The following is a 13,734-nucleotide window of genomic DNA, read 5'->3' on the forward strand; positions in this document are numbered from 1 at the left end:
GGAGTAATCTCCGTTTTGGGTCTGCACTGTCCCTTTTGATTTTTGTCCCTTGTTCCCTGGCTTTTGTCTTCTTCCTCTTTGTCCTTTGTGCTATTGTTTTCCTTGGACCTGGCCCCATCTGACTCCTTCTCATTATTTTTTTCCCCTTCTTCACCAGAACCTCTGACTTTACCCAATGGTGCCTTGCCTCTACTGGCAGTTGCTTCCTTGTAGGAGGGAGTGGAGCTCCCTCCTCTGCTGCACTCCATAGGGAGCAACCTTCGAGCTCCTCTGTAACCCTATCTTCGCGCCCCAGCTCCCCGGGGCATTACCTAAGAGAGATTGTTGTATATGTGAACCCATTCGAGATTGTATGTGCGAGATGTAGTACTCCAACTACAACTTGATGACTCATCCATTGTTACTTGGGCGACCCATTACCCTTTTTACCTTTTGCCTAAAGCATTACAATTAGCCTAAATTTAAACCATATACCTCTTAATAACACATAAAATACTTATAATAATTACTAATAAATTTAAACTTACAACTTCTTCAAATATAAAATCCAACCAAAACACACGCAAAATAAAATACCAACTAAATCTAACCAATCACCTAAATACAAATAAAAATAAAGAATGATAACTTATAAACCCTCAATGATTAACTTCCAAACACTAGCTTTCCCAAAATAAAAAATTGAGCCTTACGAATATCTTAACATCATAAGCCTTCATCACACAAAACTTCATAATATAGAAATATCCTTCATGAACAGACGATGATGAATACCTATTGTCTTAACATGGCACGACCCATATGCTCGGAACTTGGATTTCCACATATTTCCGTGAAAGAAATATAGCATGACCCATATACATGGAACTTTGATTTTCACATAGACGATGTCGCAACTAGAATTCGATCACGATTATTGGATACAACTGCAATGACCATAGCCATCGCCAGGTCCGCTCTGCAACTGCAAGGCTTTGCAATCTCAAGGTCAAGTGCGAATGCCAGCTTCAGAATTCCTGCTTTCATTTCACAGTGCAAAATCAAGGTTTGGACAACGTTGAATATAAACCATGTGAGAAGGGGAGTGAGGGCATTGTGTAGTGCCCCTCCAGATTATTTGAGACTAACAGACCAACAACTGTTTGAACAATGCGAAATGGACACCTTCAAATCCTCTGGTCCAGGTGGACAGCATCGCAATAAACGGGAAAGTTCGGTCAGGCTCAAGCATGTTCCAACCGGCGTCATAGCTCAGGTACTATCTCAACACCTTTATTTTCTCATAATTCCTTCTTACTCTGATGACTTTTGTACTTAACATAAAGCTCAATCTGCATTGTGAAATTGCGCAAATTGTATCCTAAGGAAGAAGTTTTTATGAACAATTCTTAGTCATTGGGCAACCACATTTCATGTCACAGAAAAAGTTGAATCAACTTTCTCAAAATTATTTATTCTAAGCAATGGGAAAAACATATATTGGGGGACCCTTCAGTAACAGTATCTGGACTAGTGCAAACTGGGTTTGGTTTAGCGAAGGACAGCAGACGCTGGAGGGACTATTGCTCGACTTGAAGCGTCTGAAATGGTACTGAAGCGTCGGGGCTGAGGTAGATGACTGGAATATAAGAGACCACTATAACTGTTGTAATAATTTTGATTGTGAGTCAACCAAGCACACATTGAACACCCACGCAGGGGTGAAAGTGTGCGGGGGTGGGTGAGGGGAGGTGGTTGAAGGTGTGCTATATACACCTTCACCTTCTCACCACACACCTTTGTAGTGGGTGAAGGTGTGCATTTGTTCAGGCTCAAATACAACTCCATGTTTATTAGGCATCTATGTTCTTATGGTGGTTCGGGAGGTCTACACAGGCTGCATATTAATATTTTACTATCACTGCCTAACAGTTTATGATTTTTCTCACAGCAGTGCTGGTGACCTGCGACAATCTCGTAATCTCCCTACCCCAAAGGATCCAAGAAAGTCACTCAATGTGGGATTTAAATGGTGAAGCCCATTGTTTGCCACCGCATGCCATGAAGACAAGGCTGATCCTGCCCATAGTTTAACCATCCAGCCACAATGATCATTCAAAGCCTAAAAGGATGAAAGCGAAAACATGAAAACTAAAAAAAACACAATTAGAGTTTTCTACATGAGAGAGTGAGATGTGATTTGGTTCTACTCCATGGTCTCTTTGTGCCAGCCACAAGGTGCTAAAGCTGCATATACCAATTCGAAGCACAGTAACCTTTTCTGCAAAGGGAGAATGATGATACAAAGAGAGGTTGAAAATTGAAATACAGTCCACACAAATCTTGGTAAAAAGGAGAAAAATAGACGTATAGAAGTTAGTGTATGCTCAAAGGCTTGAACAGTGGAAGCTTACTTCTCACACTGATAACTACAGCCACTTCGATAAATCTGATTCTTGAAAGACAGATTAACCCTATGCTGTAGAAATCTGTTTCAAATCTTTTTGTTGGTGTTGCACTATTTGAGGAAACTCAATGTGTGAAATGCTAATGGCAGCTGGGAGTTGTTATAGCCTATAAGATGAAATGTGGCCTTCAACGGGAATGCCCACTAAAGGCTATTTGCAAGTGCTTTCATCCATCTCTGAGCTGCAGACCTAACCCATCCAGGACTGTAAGCAAAGCTTAGGGAGTCCCCTCATAGGAGAGGAAGCATCCCTATCCACTTGGTCACATGTTGGGTAACTACTTGTCTTTTTTGTTGTATATAGATTGAAACTTGAACATCAACCAGACATGATTTTTTTAGTTGAAGAATTTGGCCATGACTTACAGTCCAAGTGAGGTCTTACAATCCAAGTTGAAGTCACAAATCATTTTACTCGACCATCTGAAATGGATTAATGAGTAGGCTCTAAGTTAACAAGGCAAAAGATCATTACCAGTTACTAAGTTAGTGAAATGAGTACTCTGAATATGGGTATGAGTTCGCCCATGCTATTTGTAGGTTTAAAAGGTAGGGGTCCGTTGACAAAGAAAGTCATTGACAAGGGGATGACTGGCAAAGAATGTCACTAACAAGGTTGTCAACAAGTTCTTCGTTGACAAGGGAATGACCAACAAAGTGCTTGTCAACAAAGTCTTCATTAACAACGCAAAGGAGTGACAAGGAGGTTCATTGACAAGGCGGGTGATTGACAAGGGAGTCAAGAAAGTCATCGACAATAAAGTCATCAAGAAGGAAGATGATTGGTGGAGAAGCCTTTGACAAAGCATGATCAATGAAAAACACAATGATTGATAAAGAGGCTGCAAAGAGGACGTCATTCAATGAATAAGAATTTAGAAGGAGCCCTGTGGACACCACATAGGCACAATGCACTTCATCCACACATGTGGGTAAATAAAGTGCATGAGCAAATTGATAAGTCTGAATGATTCTGGTGGGTAGTTGTACAATCTGGGTAAGATCAATTCTTGGATGGTTAGGTATCTTGGAATCTGGAACGCGGGCATCTAAAGGGAGAGAAGATAAACATTGAAACCCATGAGTCTTAGGGGGTTTAGTTGGTATTTTCAAGGTGGTTGCACTCTGAGATTGAGTAGTAGAGTTTAAAAATTGCACCAACAAAAGTTTCTAGTGCAATTGTGAGTAGGGAGTAGCAATGTGGAAAAAGTCGAAGTCGGGATTAATTCGGCAAGTGTCCAAAAGTTGAAAAACTCGGCAGAGTCGGGAGTTTTTTGAAAAAGTCGGCAAAATTAAAAAAGCACAAAATTATTCATTTTTTTTAACATCTAAAGTATCCACAACATCAAATAAATGCATTTCCACATAAACATGTAAAGAAAGCTAATATATAATATGTATATGAAGTCTAGTACTACATCACATATCAAAATAGTGAATCAACTCCTGAATTTTGAGTCCTGTCTGAGTCTCAACTCTCAAGAGTCAAAATATCAACAAAAAATATAATAAATGTATATCATGAGTCATCTAAAAGTCATCAAGTAATCAGTCACTGAGATCCTCTTCCCCTTTTACGGGAATAGGGAATGGCTTTGCCTTTTCCTCTAGAGGAAGAAGGCCCTGCCGCTGGGGATACAAAATCAGATGGACTCAATCGTCCTCTAGAAGCCGATGGAAGAGGTGGCCTCTGTCCTATGCTGCTGCTGCTGCCCATCCTAGATGGTGTCACCTCCTCCTCATCATCCTCATCCTGCGCTGCTACTGCCTCCTGACCCTGATGTTGCTCCTCCTCCTCTATCTCTGGCTCTCCCTCCCCTGCAACTGCTACATCCTCTAGATCCACACCTAACCAATCCGGGATCGAGTCCATGATCGGCCTCTCAGTCTCGAATCTCCATGAAGAGGTGGTATCAATATTGTCCAATGAGATAGCTTCCACATCAGTAGGTTTCTGAAGTTGTCTCACCCACAATCGAAGATTGTAGTAGACGTAGACCATGTCATTGAGGCGTTGGGACTCCAATCTGTATTAGGGTCATAGATTGTAAATTAGTACTTAGAAAATTTAAATATTAAAATTAATCAAATGAATTCTAAAAATTTAATTTGAAATCTTTTTATCTGTTGCGCTTTTTGCTGTGTGTTTTGTCAAATACACTACAGTTGCCCTCACACCTAGAGGAACTGCATGTTTGGCTGAGCACTCAAATGGCAAGCTTTTGGAGATGGGGTACTCTGGCACCATAGCTTGTCCACCAAGCATCTACAAGTTAAAAGAAAAATGAGAAACATAAAAAAAACATTGAAATTCTAAACTTGTAAGTTTGAAACAAACTGAAGCTTACCTGGCATTTTGGTTGTCCTATTCTTAATAGCCATGTTAAAACCAAATGTGCCACCTCCCATCCTATAGACCTCCATTTCTTTAGAAATCTGTTCACGTTCTTGCTCAGATGACACCATCCTCTCGACACAAGTGAAGAATCCATCCATCACCTCGGCATCAAATCTGAGACCACAAGCATAAGAAAATGTAGGGTTGAGGTAGACACCTGCAGCATGAATGGGGCGATGGAGGGTATTGTTCCATTGCTGATCAATCACTCTCCATATGACCTGTTGTTTCTCTAACCCCTCATCTCCCTTATCTGCATAATAAGCACGAATGGCTTCTTTGGCCCTATCCATGGCCTCATACAAGTAGCCCATTGCGGGCTTGTCTCCATCAACCAACCGAAGAACCCTTACCAAAGGTTTTGAAATGGCACACACCTTCTCTACTCCTGCCCAAAAGCTCTGATCATATGAAACTAGTCTGCATATGCCCTCTCCCTCTGGTTTGCGGCTAATAGATAAAGAACGCCAATCCGTTGAGAGAAACATGCTCTTCACATCCCACATAGAATTCAACAGAGACTGAAGAGATATGAAAGTAGTGGCAAATCGTGTAATGGCAGGCCGCACCAACTCTTTGTTGTTGGTGAATCTTCTCATCAAGCTAAGCACAGATGCATGATTATAAATAAATTTTGTTATGCTCTTGGATGATTCAACAATATCCCTCACAATAGGAATCTTACCTATATCCTCCAACATCAAGTCAATGCAATGAGCAGCACAAGGTGTCCAAAACAAGTTAGGATACCTCTCCATAAGCATCTTGCTAGCTGCAACATAATTTGCAGCGTTGTCCGTTATGACTTGGACAACATTGCTTGGGCCTACTTCCTGAATGAAGATGTCCAACAACTCACATAATAAACGTGCATCTTTAATGTGTGCAGATGCATCAACAGATTTCATAAACATTGTCCCCTTGGGACAACTAACTAAGAAGTTAAGAAGGGTCCTACCCTTCTGGTCAGTCCAACCATCTGACATGACTGTGCATCCAGTGTGTTCCCATGATGCCCTAAACTTCGCCAATCTAGCAGTGTAATCAATCTTTTCATCTTGAAGAAGAGGCCCTCTCAATTCTGCAAAAGTGGGGGCTTTGTACCCCGGGCCAACGACAACAACAACATCAAACATAGGCTGGTAGAATGGGTTTGTCTTGGCAATGTTGAAAGGAACATCACTCCATAGAAGACACTTACTGACCAACCTGTCAGCTTCTGCCTTTTCCTTTTTTTTCATTGCTGATTTGATCCCAGGTTGTGAACCAGCTGTTGTTCTAGGAACAAAAAAAGATGAGATAGAAGGATGAGGACCCATGGGTGAGGAAGGTGATGCTGCTGAAGAAGCACTGCCACTCTCAATTCCCCCCACTCTTGAGCCCCCTACAAGTTGGTTTTTTAGTGCTGCCCTAGTGTCTTTTCCGTCCTCTTTATCCATCAATGATTGAATGGCCCGTCGGATGATTTCTGGAGTTGTATTTGTGCAAAGTTCAACATTTTGCCCCGGAATTTGCCCCAAATGGAATTTTAATCTGTTGATGCCTCCTGACATATGCTTGCCACACAACTTGCAAGTCAAATACATTCTTTTGACCCCTCCAGTTTCGGGTTTAGTATCAGGTTCACCAAACTCCCACATAGTGTCCAAAATCCTTGGCATTTTGTTTTAAACTTTGAGCTTGAATTTAAAGTTTAAACCTGGGCACAAAAAAAATTGAAACAAATTAAATTGCTTCAGCCTTCAAATCAACAAAATATAATTTGTATTGCACTCAGAATTTAGAAACAAATTAGTAAATTTAACATAAAACAAATTTATAGTACATAAAACTTTTATCATTTATGATTATGAAATAATAAATATAGAGTCTGGACTCTGCAGATCTTAGAGTCTATAATTCTAATATAATATATAATATATAATATAGAGTCTGCATGTCTTAAAGAGGCTATAATTCTAATCAGCAAAGGAACTAAGTGCAAGATTGTTTTGGTTTGGTACAAGGCTTAAAGCTATTCGACATTCCCTTGGACCAGCAATAGGAGTAACGTCTATGTAGAAATGATCCATCAAAATAGTCCTAAATGATGTCCTGAAACAGATCACTCAAACAATGTATGTATGCGGATCCTATTTGGCTATATTTGTGACCAAAACTGTTTTCTGAGCAAATTTCAGAAGCCCTGGCCCCTAACTAGTGATCGAATTATCAACAAAACATGAGTATTTTCTTATTGTAGCAGATTGCTTTGTATATTGGCATTAAAATATCTTGATTGACTGTTCATTAATCATGAATTGATGATTGCAGTAAGGGTTCTGCTACAAGGGTTTTTCTGTCAACGAGTTGAGGACCGAGGTAAAGTTTAAAGTTTAAACACATTGCAACAATAAGCAGTAAGGGTTTGGTTATAAATTTATAATACTATCCTGCAGTGGTGTTGTTCTTGCTACAGCCTACAAGGCTTCACATTGGTAGAGTCGTAGACATATATTACAATACAATGACAATCCGCTGAAATGTAAGATTTAATAATTTTTAACAACGTTTAACATTTACAGGAAATCTGAAACATTAACATAACCTTGATTGAAACATTAACTGTTTAACATACCTTGCCGGCTCCTCTCCACGCAATGGCAAAGTTGCAAACGGAAGTTGGAACGTAACCCTCGATTCTCCACAGCAGCCAAAACAGTGAAAACGCACAGCGAAAATGAACCGAAATCACCCTTTGCGGCATTTTATCCACGCATTAAAAATGGAAGCCGATTTTTTCGATCGACTCCTGATTAAATCAGGATTATTTCGATAAACGAAAAAATCGCCAAAAAGTCGCGCGATTTAATCCTTTTGCCCAAAAAATCGTGATTTTAGGAATAAATCGCTATTTTTTCGGGACTTTTTCCACACTGGGGAGTAGAGATTATGGTAATAGAGCAGATGAAGAGTTCAACTTCGTAGCAATATGGAGTCCATTGCACATTATTTAAGCTCTACAAGAGCCCTTTGTAGTCTACCCATCAAAATTTTGATAGAGAGGCAAAGGAGCAGTGAATTGGAGAAAGAGTAGAGGAAATATTTAGCATTGATAGCACCTTGGAGTTGAGTGCACAGTGTTGAGTCTCTGTATTGAGAATTATAGCTCAGATAGGAACTGCCACACATGTTCAGTGTGCATATGAGAGAAGTAGTTCAAGATATTTTTGAAAAACTTATTTTTGAAGAGTAATTCTAATTTTGAAAAAATAATCTTTATTTTATAGTTCATTTTAGTAAAAAAAAATGAAAGTCTTATTTTTTGCAATTGAGTCTAAAATTGTACTTAGACGAGGAGTAATGTTAGAAATAGATTCTCTGCTAAAACTATAAAGGCAGGGCAAGGTAGGGAGAAAAGACACATTGATTTTTCACGATGATAGTTTCGTCCAAAGGTGAAGAAAGAGGCTGAGGAAAGGAGAAAATAGTACAGCAGTGAGAAGGGCAGCCCAATTGTGGCTGTAGGTTGCAGATCTATCCGCATAGTGAATTCCGTACAATCATATAGACAGACTGTACAGATTTGTATAGCTGTATGGACATTCCGTACAATCTGCAGTCATATGGTCAGAGTTGTATGATAGGTTTCTCAGACCTGTTTTGCAGTTTTATCATTCAATGGGCAGAAAAACTTGTTTTTGAGGTTGTAAGTTTTGAGTCATTAATGAGAAGCTGATTTGAAGGAAAGATTGCGTGTTTTGTGTTTTATGCTTCTACTGTATTTTTCAGCCATCTTTGTGATTGGTGCATTCTTAGATTTTGTTTTATTTTAGTTCTGTTATTGAGTAAATTCAAGATCTGATTTATTTAATAAAGAAACATAGGACAATAGTTACCTAGGGTTTGGAAACTTTACATGGTATTAGAGCTACTATGATTAAAAGATTGAAGAGTAGCAGTTTGTGCGCTTATTAGAGATAGCATCACCTAGCCGCAGGTTTGAGGACATTTTGGATGGGCCCTCTAATTTTCTGTTTTGGAAGGTCAGGGTTACTCTCTTGTTCGAAGAGAATGATCTCTGGGATATCGTGAAAGATGCTATGACACCACCAACAGATCCATAGTAGTTGGCAGCCCACAACAAGGAGGTAAAATCCAAGCGGATAATCATGGATGCCATTAAAGATCACTTGATCCCTCACATATCCAAGAAGAACAATGCTAAGGAGATGTTTGATGCATTGGTAAGCCTCTACCATAGTGAGAACATTAATAGGAAGATGATCTTGCGGAACAAACTCAAATCCATATAGATGACCAGATTTGACACCATTACCAGTTACCTGATGAAGATCACACATATTTGTGATCAACTTGCAATAGTAGGGGAGAAGGTGGGAACCATTTGTCCATGGTGTTTGTGCTCACGAGAAACTTCCTAATTTTGAAAGACTGTGGGATGACTTTATCTAGGAGGAGACTCAAATGGAGTCAAATGTCAGGAACCAGGGTGGCGATGAGAACTTGGCACTGTTTAGTTAGACAAAGAAGGGAAAAGGAAAAGGTTCCATTAGGGTAAGGGAAAGAGTGAGGAGTTAGCCTCATAGCTAGGGAAGAAGGACTTGAGTAAAATCAAGTGCTTTATTTGTCATAAGTTTGGACATTATGCATCACAATGTCTAGAAAAGTAGTGTAAAGGGAAGCAACAGCAGAAGCAGGTAGCAGCCTCAACAAAAGCTCAGATGAATGAGTTTGTTGCTAAGTTTGAGAAAGATTTCTCATTGGTATCTTGCCTTTCTACCAATACGATTTGAAGGAGTGTGTGGTATGTGGATAGTGGGGAATCTCGTGATATGATATCAGCTTGATGATTGTTTTCCAGTCTAACATAGCAGGACTTAGGACTAAAGGTTGGGCTTGGTGATGATGCCAAGTATTCAGTGGTAGGAGTTGGTATTATTTCCTTCTAGCTCAAGTTAGGTAACTCTTTAGACTTTAATGATGTGTTATTTGTTCTAGGTCTAAAGAAAAATTTGCTTTCAATTTCAGTTATGGAAGATAAGGGCTTTGTAGTAGAGTTCAAGAAAAGTCAAGTCTTGACTAGGTTAGAAGAATCTAGCGTAGAAGCAACACAAGTGATTGGGGCTAGAGAAGGCAATTTGTATAGGTTACAAAGTGAACTTGTTTGAGACCTGGTTCATAGCAACAATAGCTCAATGTTGTAGGATCCGTCCCCTCCCCAAGGATCAGGAGGTGGAATCGCGTCCCTTACGGATCCACCACTGATCCTCTGGCGGAACCGTAGATCTGAATCGGATCTGCGGTTCCACCATTTTTTGGCGATTCTTGGAAAATCGGATTTGCAGGGGCCCAATCTGCGAATCTGGAAAGGATTGACTGTGGATCCGTGGAGCTTCAGGCGTGTATCCACTGTGGATCGCTAGCAGATCCGAGAAAAGGTGGACGGTTCACACGGTTCCATAGGGATTTTTTTGTTTCGAATTGTTGTATGAGGAACTATGCTTTCTAAATACTTCCTAATGGTAATATTAAATTCTTAAAGTAAAAGTGACATTCTCCTTTATATTTTATTTTCATCTTTTTACTTAAATTTTTAACATTTCCATGAAATGAATCGGGATGTTTGAGAGCGTTTCCAACCTCATTAGACTTCATATGGAGAAAATAGAATTTCATATCCCATTCAAAATTCAGCGAACTTAACAGTTTTCAGGATCAACGGACTTGATAAATCTTGAATTCCGAATTGTCTTATCACCTAATTGTCTTTGCCTAGTACCTATAACCCGCTCGTGATTGTAGGCATTTACCTGTAACCCACTCTCGAATGCCGAATTGGGTTCAGCGTAGCAGAAGTGCAGTCTCCCAACCTAGCAACTGCAAGCTATCCGCATAGACGGTGTCAGATGTGTCACCATCCGTTGTTTCACTCATGAGTTGTAGTTTTGAATTACAGTCGATGGCGGAGGCGATGCATAGACGGTGTTGGAGTGACTGTGGGCGGAGTGTTTGACTATAGTGGAAGAGTAAACAATGATGACATTGTTCCATTCCCAAATGTCTGACGACATCGTTCCATGCCCAAACGTCCCACTCTTCATGACAGAGTAATACGTTCTGCTGAGTAGATTGGTGAGGGCATTTTTTTTCCAAAGAAATTTTGTCAGAGTATTTTCCAGAGAAGTGTTATTTGCTCAATACTCCTTTTTTTTCTTGAAGATTGGTCGATATATTAATGACAGAGGTGTAAAATTGCTATAGTGTGAATGTGCATTGGATGATATATATATATATATATATATATATATATATATATATTACATGATCTTTGAAGACCATATGCTCCCTTATGTGTTGGTTTTTTAAAAGAGGCCATATTGTGCTGATGATGTTTTGAAGACTTCACCATTGAATTTATTACAAATACATCAATTTATTTTTGTGCAACCACTAAATTTTTTTTGAGGCCAAATAAGTTTTTTATGACGATTCACTAATTTCCATTGTGGGAGTAGTTCTCTCTGGCAAAGAGAACTATCTTGAGTGGTCCCAGAAGATAAAACACACCCTCATTTTCAATGAGTTGTGGAAAGGGGTTTGTGAGGGAGAAGGAGACAATGCACTTGCAAAGCCCACTTCAGATAAGGATCTTTCCATTTGGGAAAACAAGAATAGCAAGGCCTATGCCTTGATTGCAACATCAGTAAATGAAGAGGTGAGTCGCCATATTTCACCATTTTCAAATGCTTTTGAAGCCTTAAAGAAGTTGAAGGAATTGTATGACTCACACTCTAAACTTGAAGTTGTTCAATTGATGATTAAGTTGTTCAATCTTGAATTGAAAAATGATGACCCTCTTGCCTTAGCATCAGAAGTAAGATCCATTATGCATGATATAAAAACCATTGGTGTTGAAATAGATATTCCTCTCATAACTTATGTCAAGGCACTATATCCCACCTATTCACATTATCTTGAGTCATTGCAAGCAAGTGGAAACCTTAAGGAGATTACCTTTGACTCCCTTGAGAAGAAGTTTGCTGAGAGAGAGAAGGATTTTGGGAAGAAGACAATTCCTTAGTCTTCTGAAGAAGTTGTGTGTCTTGCACATAGAGAGAAGAATCATGCACAGATTCTTCTAGAGGAAGAGGTGGCCGAAGAGGAAGAGGAAGAAGGAATTTTAGAGGTAGGGGGGGCAGACAGTTCCAAGGAGAAAAGTTTAATCTTCATTGCATACATTGCAATAGAGATGGACATGATGCATCCACATGTAAGTTGCCTTGGGATAGAATTGAGCAGGAAAGAAATGAAGGCAAAGGTAAAACCAATGACAAAGGGAAAGGTAAAGCACCCGAATCCGCTCACTATGTTGTGGCACACTATAATAATGGAGTAACTGAAGACTTGTTTAATGCTTCACTTGCTTCTTAGAAAGATGATTGGTTGCTTGATTCAGGAGCAACTTGCCACATGACTTTTAGGAGAGATTTGTTTGAAGAATTCACTGACAATGTTGATGATTTTGCAAACAAGTCAAAACTCAAGCCATCAAGGCTTGGCACCATTAATCTCAAACTGCCTAGTCTTTCAAACTTTCTTCTACATGATGTTCTATATCTCCCGGAGCTGAGGAGAAACTTACTATCTTTGGTCCACATCTACCAACAAGGACACTCCATTCATATATTTGATGGCAAGGTCGAGGTCAAAAAAGCATCAGATCACTCACTTGTCATGACGGGGATAGAAGAAGAAAGACTTCTGAAGCTACAAGGTACCTCTGCTTGTGCACAAAACTTTTCATACAATTCTCACTATGATGAAGGTACATTTCCATCAAGTCTTTTATGGTATGCTAGATTTGGACACTTGAACTATGACAACCTTCGTTTGTTGAAGAAAAATGGTGTTACTGGTTTGCCTATAATTCCTAGGAAACTTAAGCAATGTGATGCTTGTATCTTAGGAAAGCACAACAAACAATCTTTTCATGATTCTCATTCCAGAGCACATAGAAAACTTGAACTCATTCTTTTAGAATGGTGTGGTCCAATGCTTTTTCCTTTTGCAAATGGCAATAAATATATGATGACATTTATTGATGACTACACCAGAATGTGTTGGGTTTATTTATTGAAGAACAAATCTGATGCTTTTGAAACATTCAAGAATTTTCATGCATGGATTGAAAATGATGCACAATCTCATATTGGCTCTATTCGCACTGATAATGGAAAAGAATACACTTCAAATGAATTTGAAAACTATCTTCTCCAGCATGGGATCAAATATCAAACAACTGTGCTTTATAATCCCCAACAAAACGGAGTAGCTGAAAGAATGAATAGGGCAATCTTAAATATGGTACGTTCCATGATGTTTTTCAAGAATGTTAAATTGATGTTTTGGGTTAATGCAGTTCTATGTGCTGTGTATATAAAGAATAGGTGTCCATCTAATGCTATTAGAAACAAGACTCCTTATGAAATGTGGTATGGCCACATTCCTTCGATAAAGCATCTCAGGGTCTTTGGTTCCACCTGTTATGCCTTGATACCTAAGGAACAAAGAAACAAACTCGGTGCAAGGAGTCGTAAGTGTATCTTCTTGGGGTATTCAAATACCTCCAAAGCATACCGTCTCTATGATGAAGTGAACAAGAAGTTTATAATATCTAGAGATGTGATATTTCTTGAATCTTCCAAGACTAACAATGTTGTTGAGCGGCAACTTGATCGCTTGGATAGATTCAGACATGAAAAATATTTTCAAGAATTTGATAATGAGATTCCACATCTTGAAGGGGGGATTCCTATACTGGATCAATCTGTGGAATCTTCTTCTGAAGCACTCTCTCCCCCACATGAAGCTCCAGCCACTGTTGCTC

General features: G+C 39.3%; 1 protein-coding gene across 7 annotated transcripts in view; it reads left to right on the forward strand.

Annotated features, from left to right (window-relative positions):
- The first annotated feature begins 734 nt into the window (after positions 1-734).
- LOC149205908 (uncharacterized) overlaps positions 735-13,734 on the forward strand; it is a 304,264-nt gene continuing 291,264 nt past the window's right edge. For 2 of the 7 annotated variants that reach the window (XM_089393583.1, XM_089393584.1), the window contains exon 1: positions 747-1,255. In XM_089393583.1, the coding sequence (XP_089249709.1) occupies positions 932-1,255 (324 nt within the window). In that variant the 5' untranslated portion in view covers positions 747-931. Of the gene's footprint in view, positions 1,256-13,734 lie in introns of all 7 variants that reach the window. The other 5 variants (XM_089393586.1, XM_089393587.1, XM_089393582.1 and 2 more) reach the window with 4 other exon arrangements.

The sequence above is a fragment of the Pinus tabuliformis genome, chromosome 1_2 (assembly GCF_031772625.1).
Source record: "Pinus tabuliformis cultivar Carrire ecotype Pingquan chromosome 1_2, CPIR1, whole genome shotgun sequence".
Lineage (NCBI taxonomy): Eukaryota > Viridiplantae > Streptophyta > Pinopsida > Pinales > Pinaceae > Pinus > Pinus tabuliformis.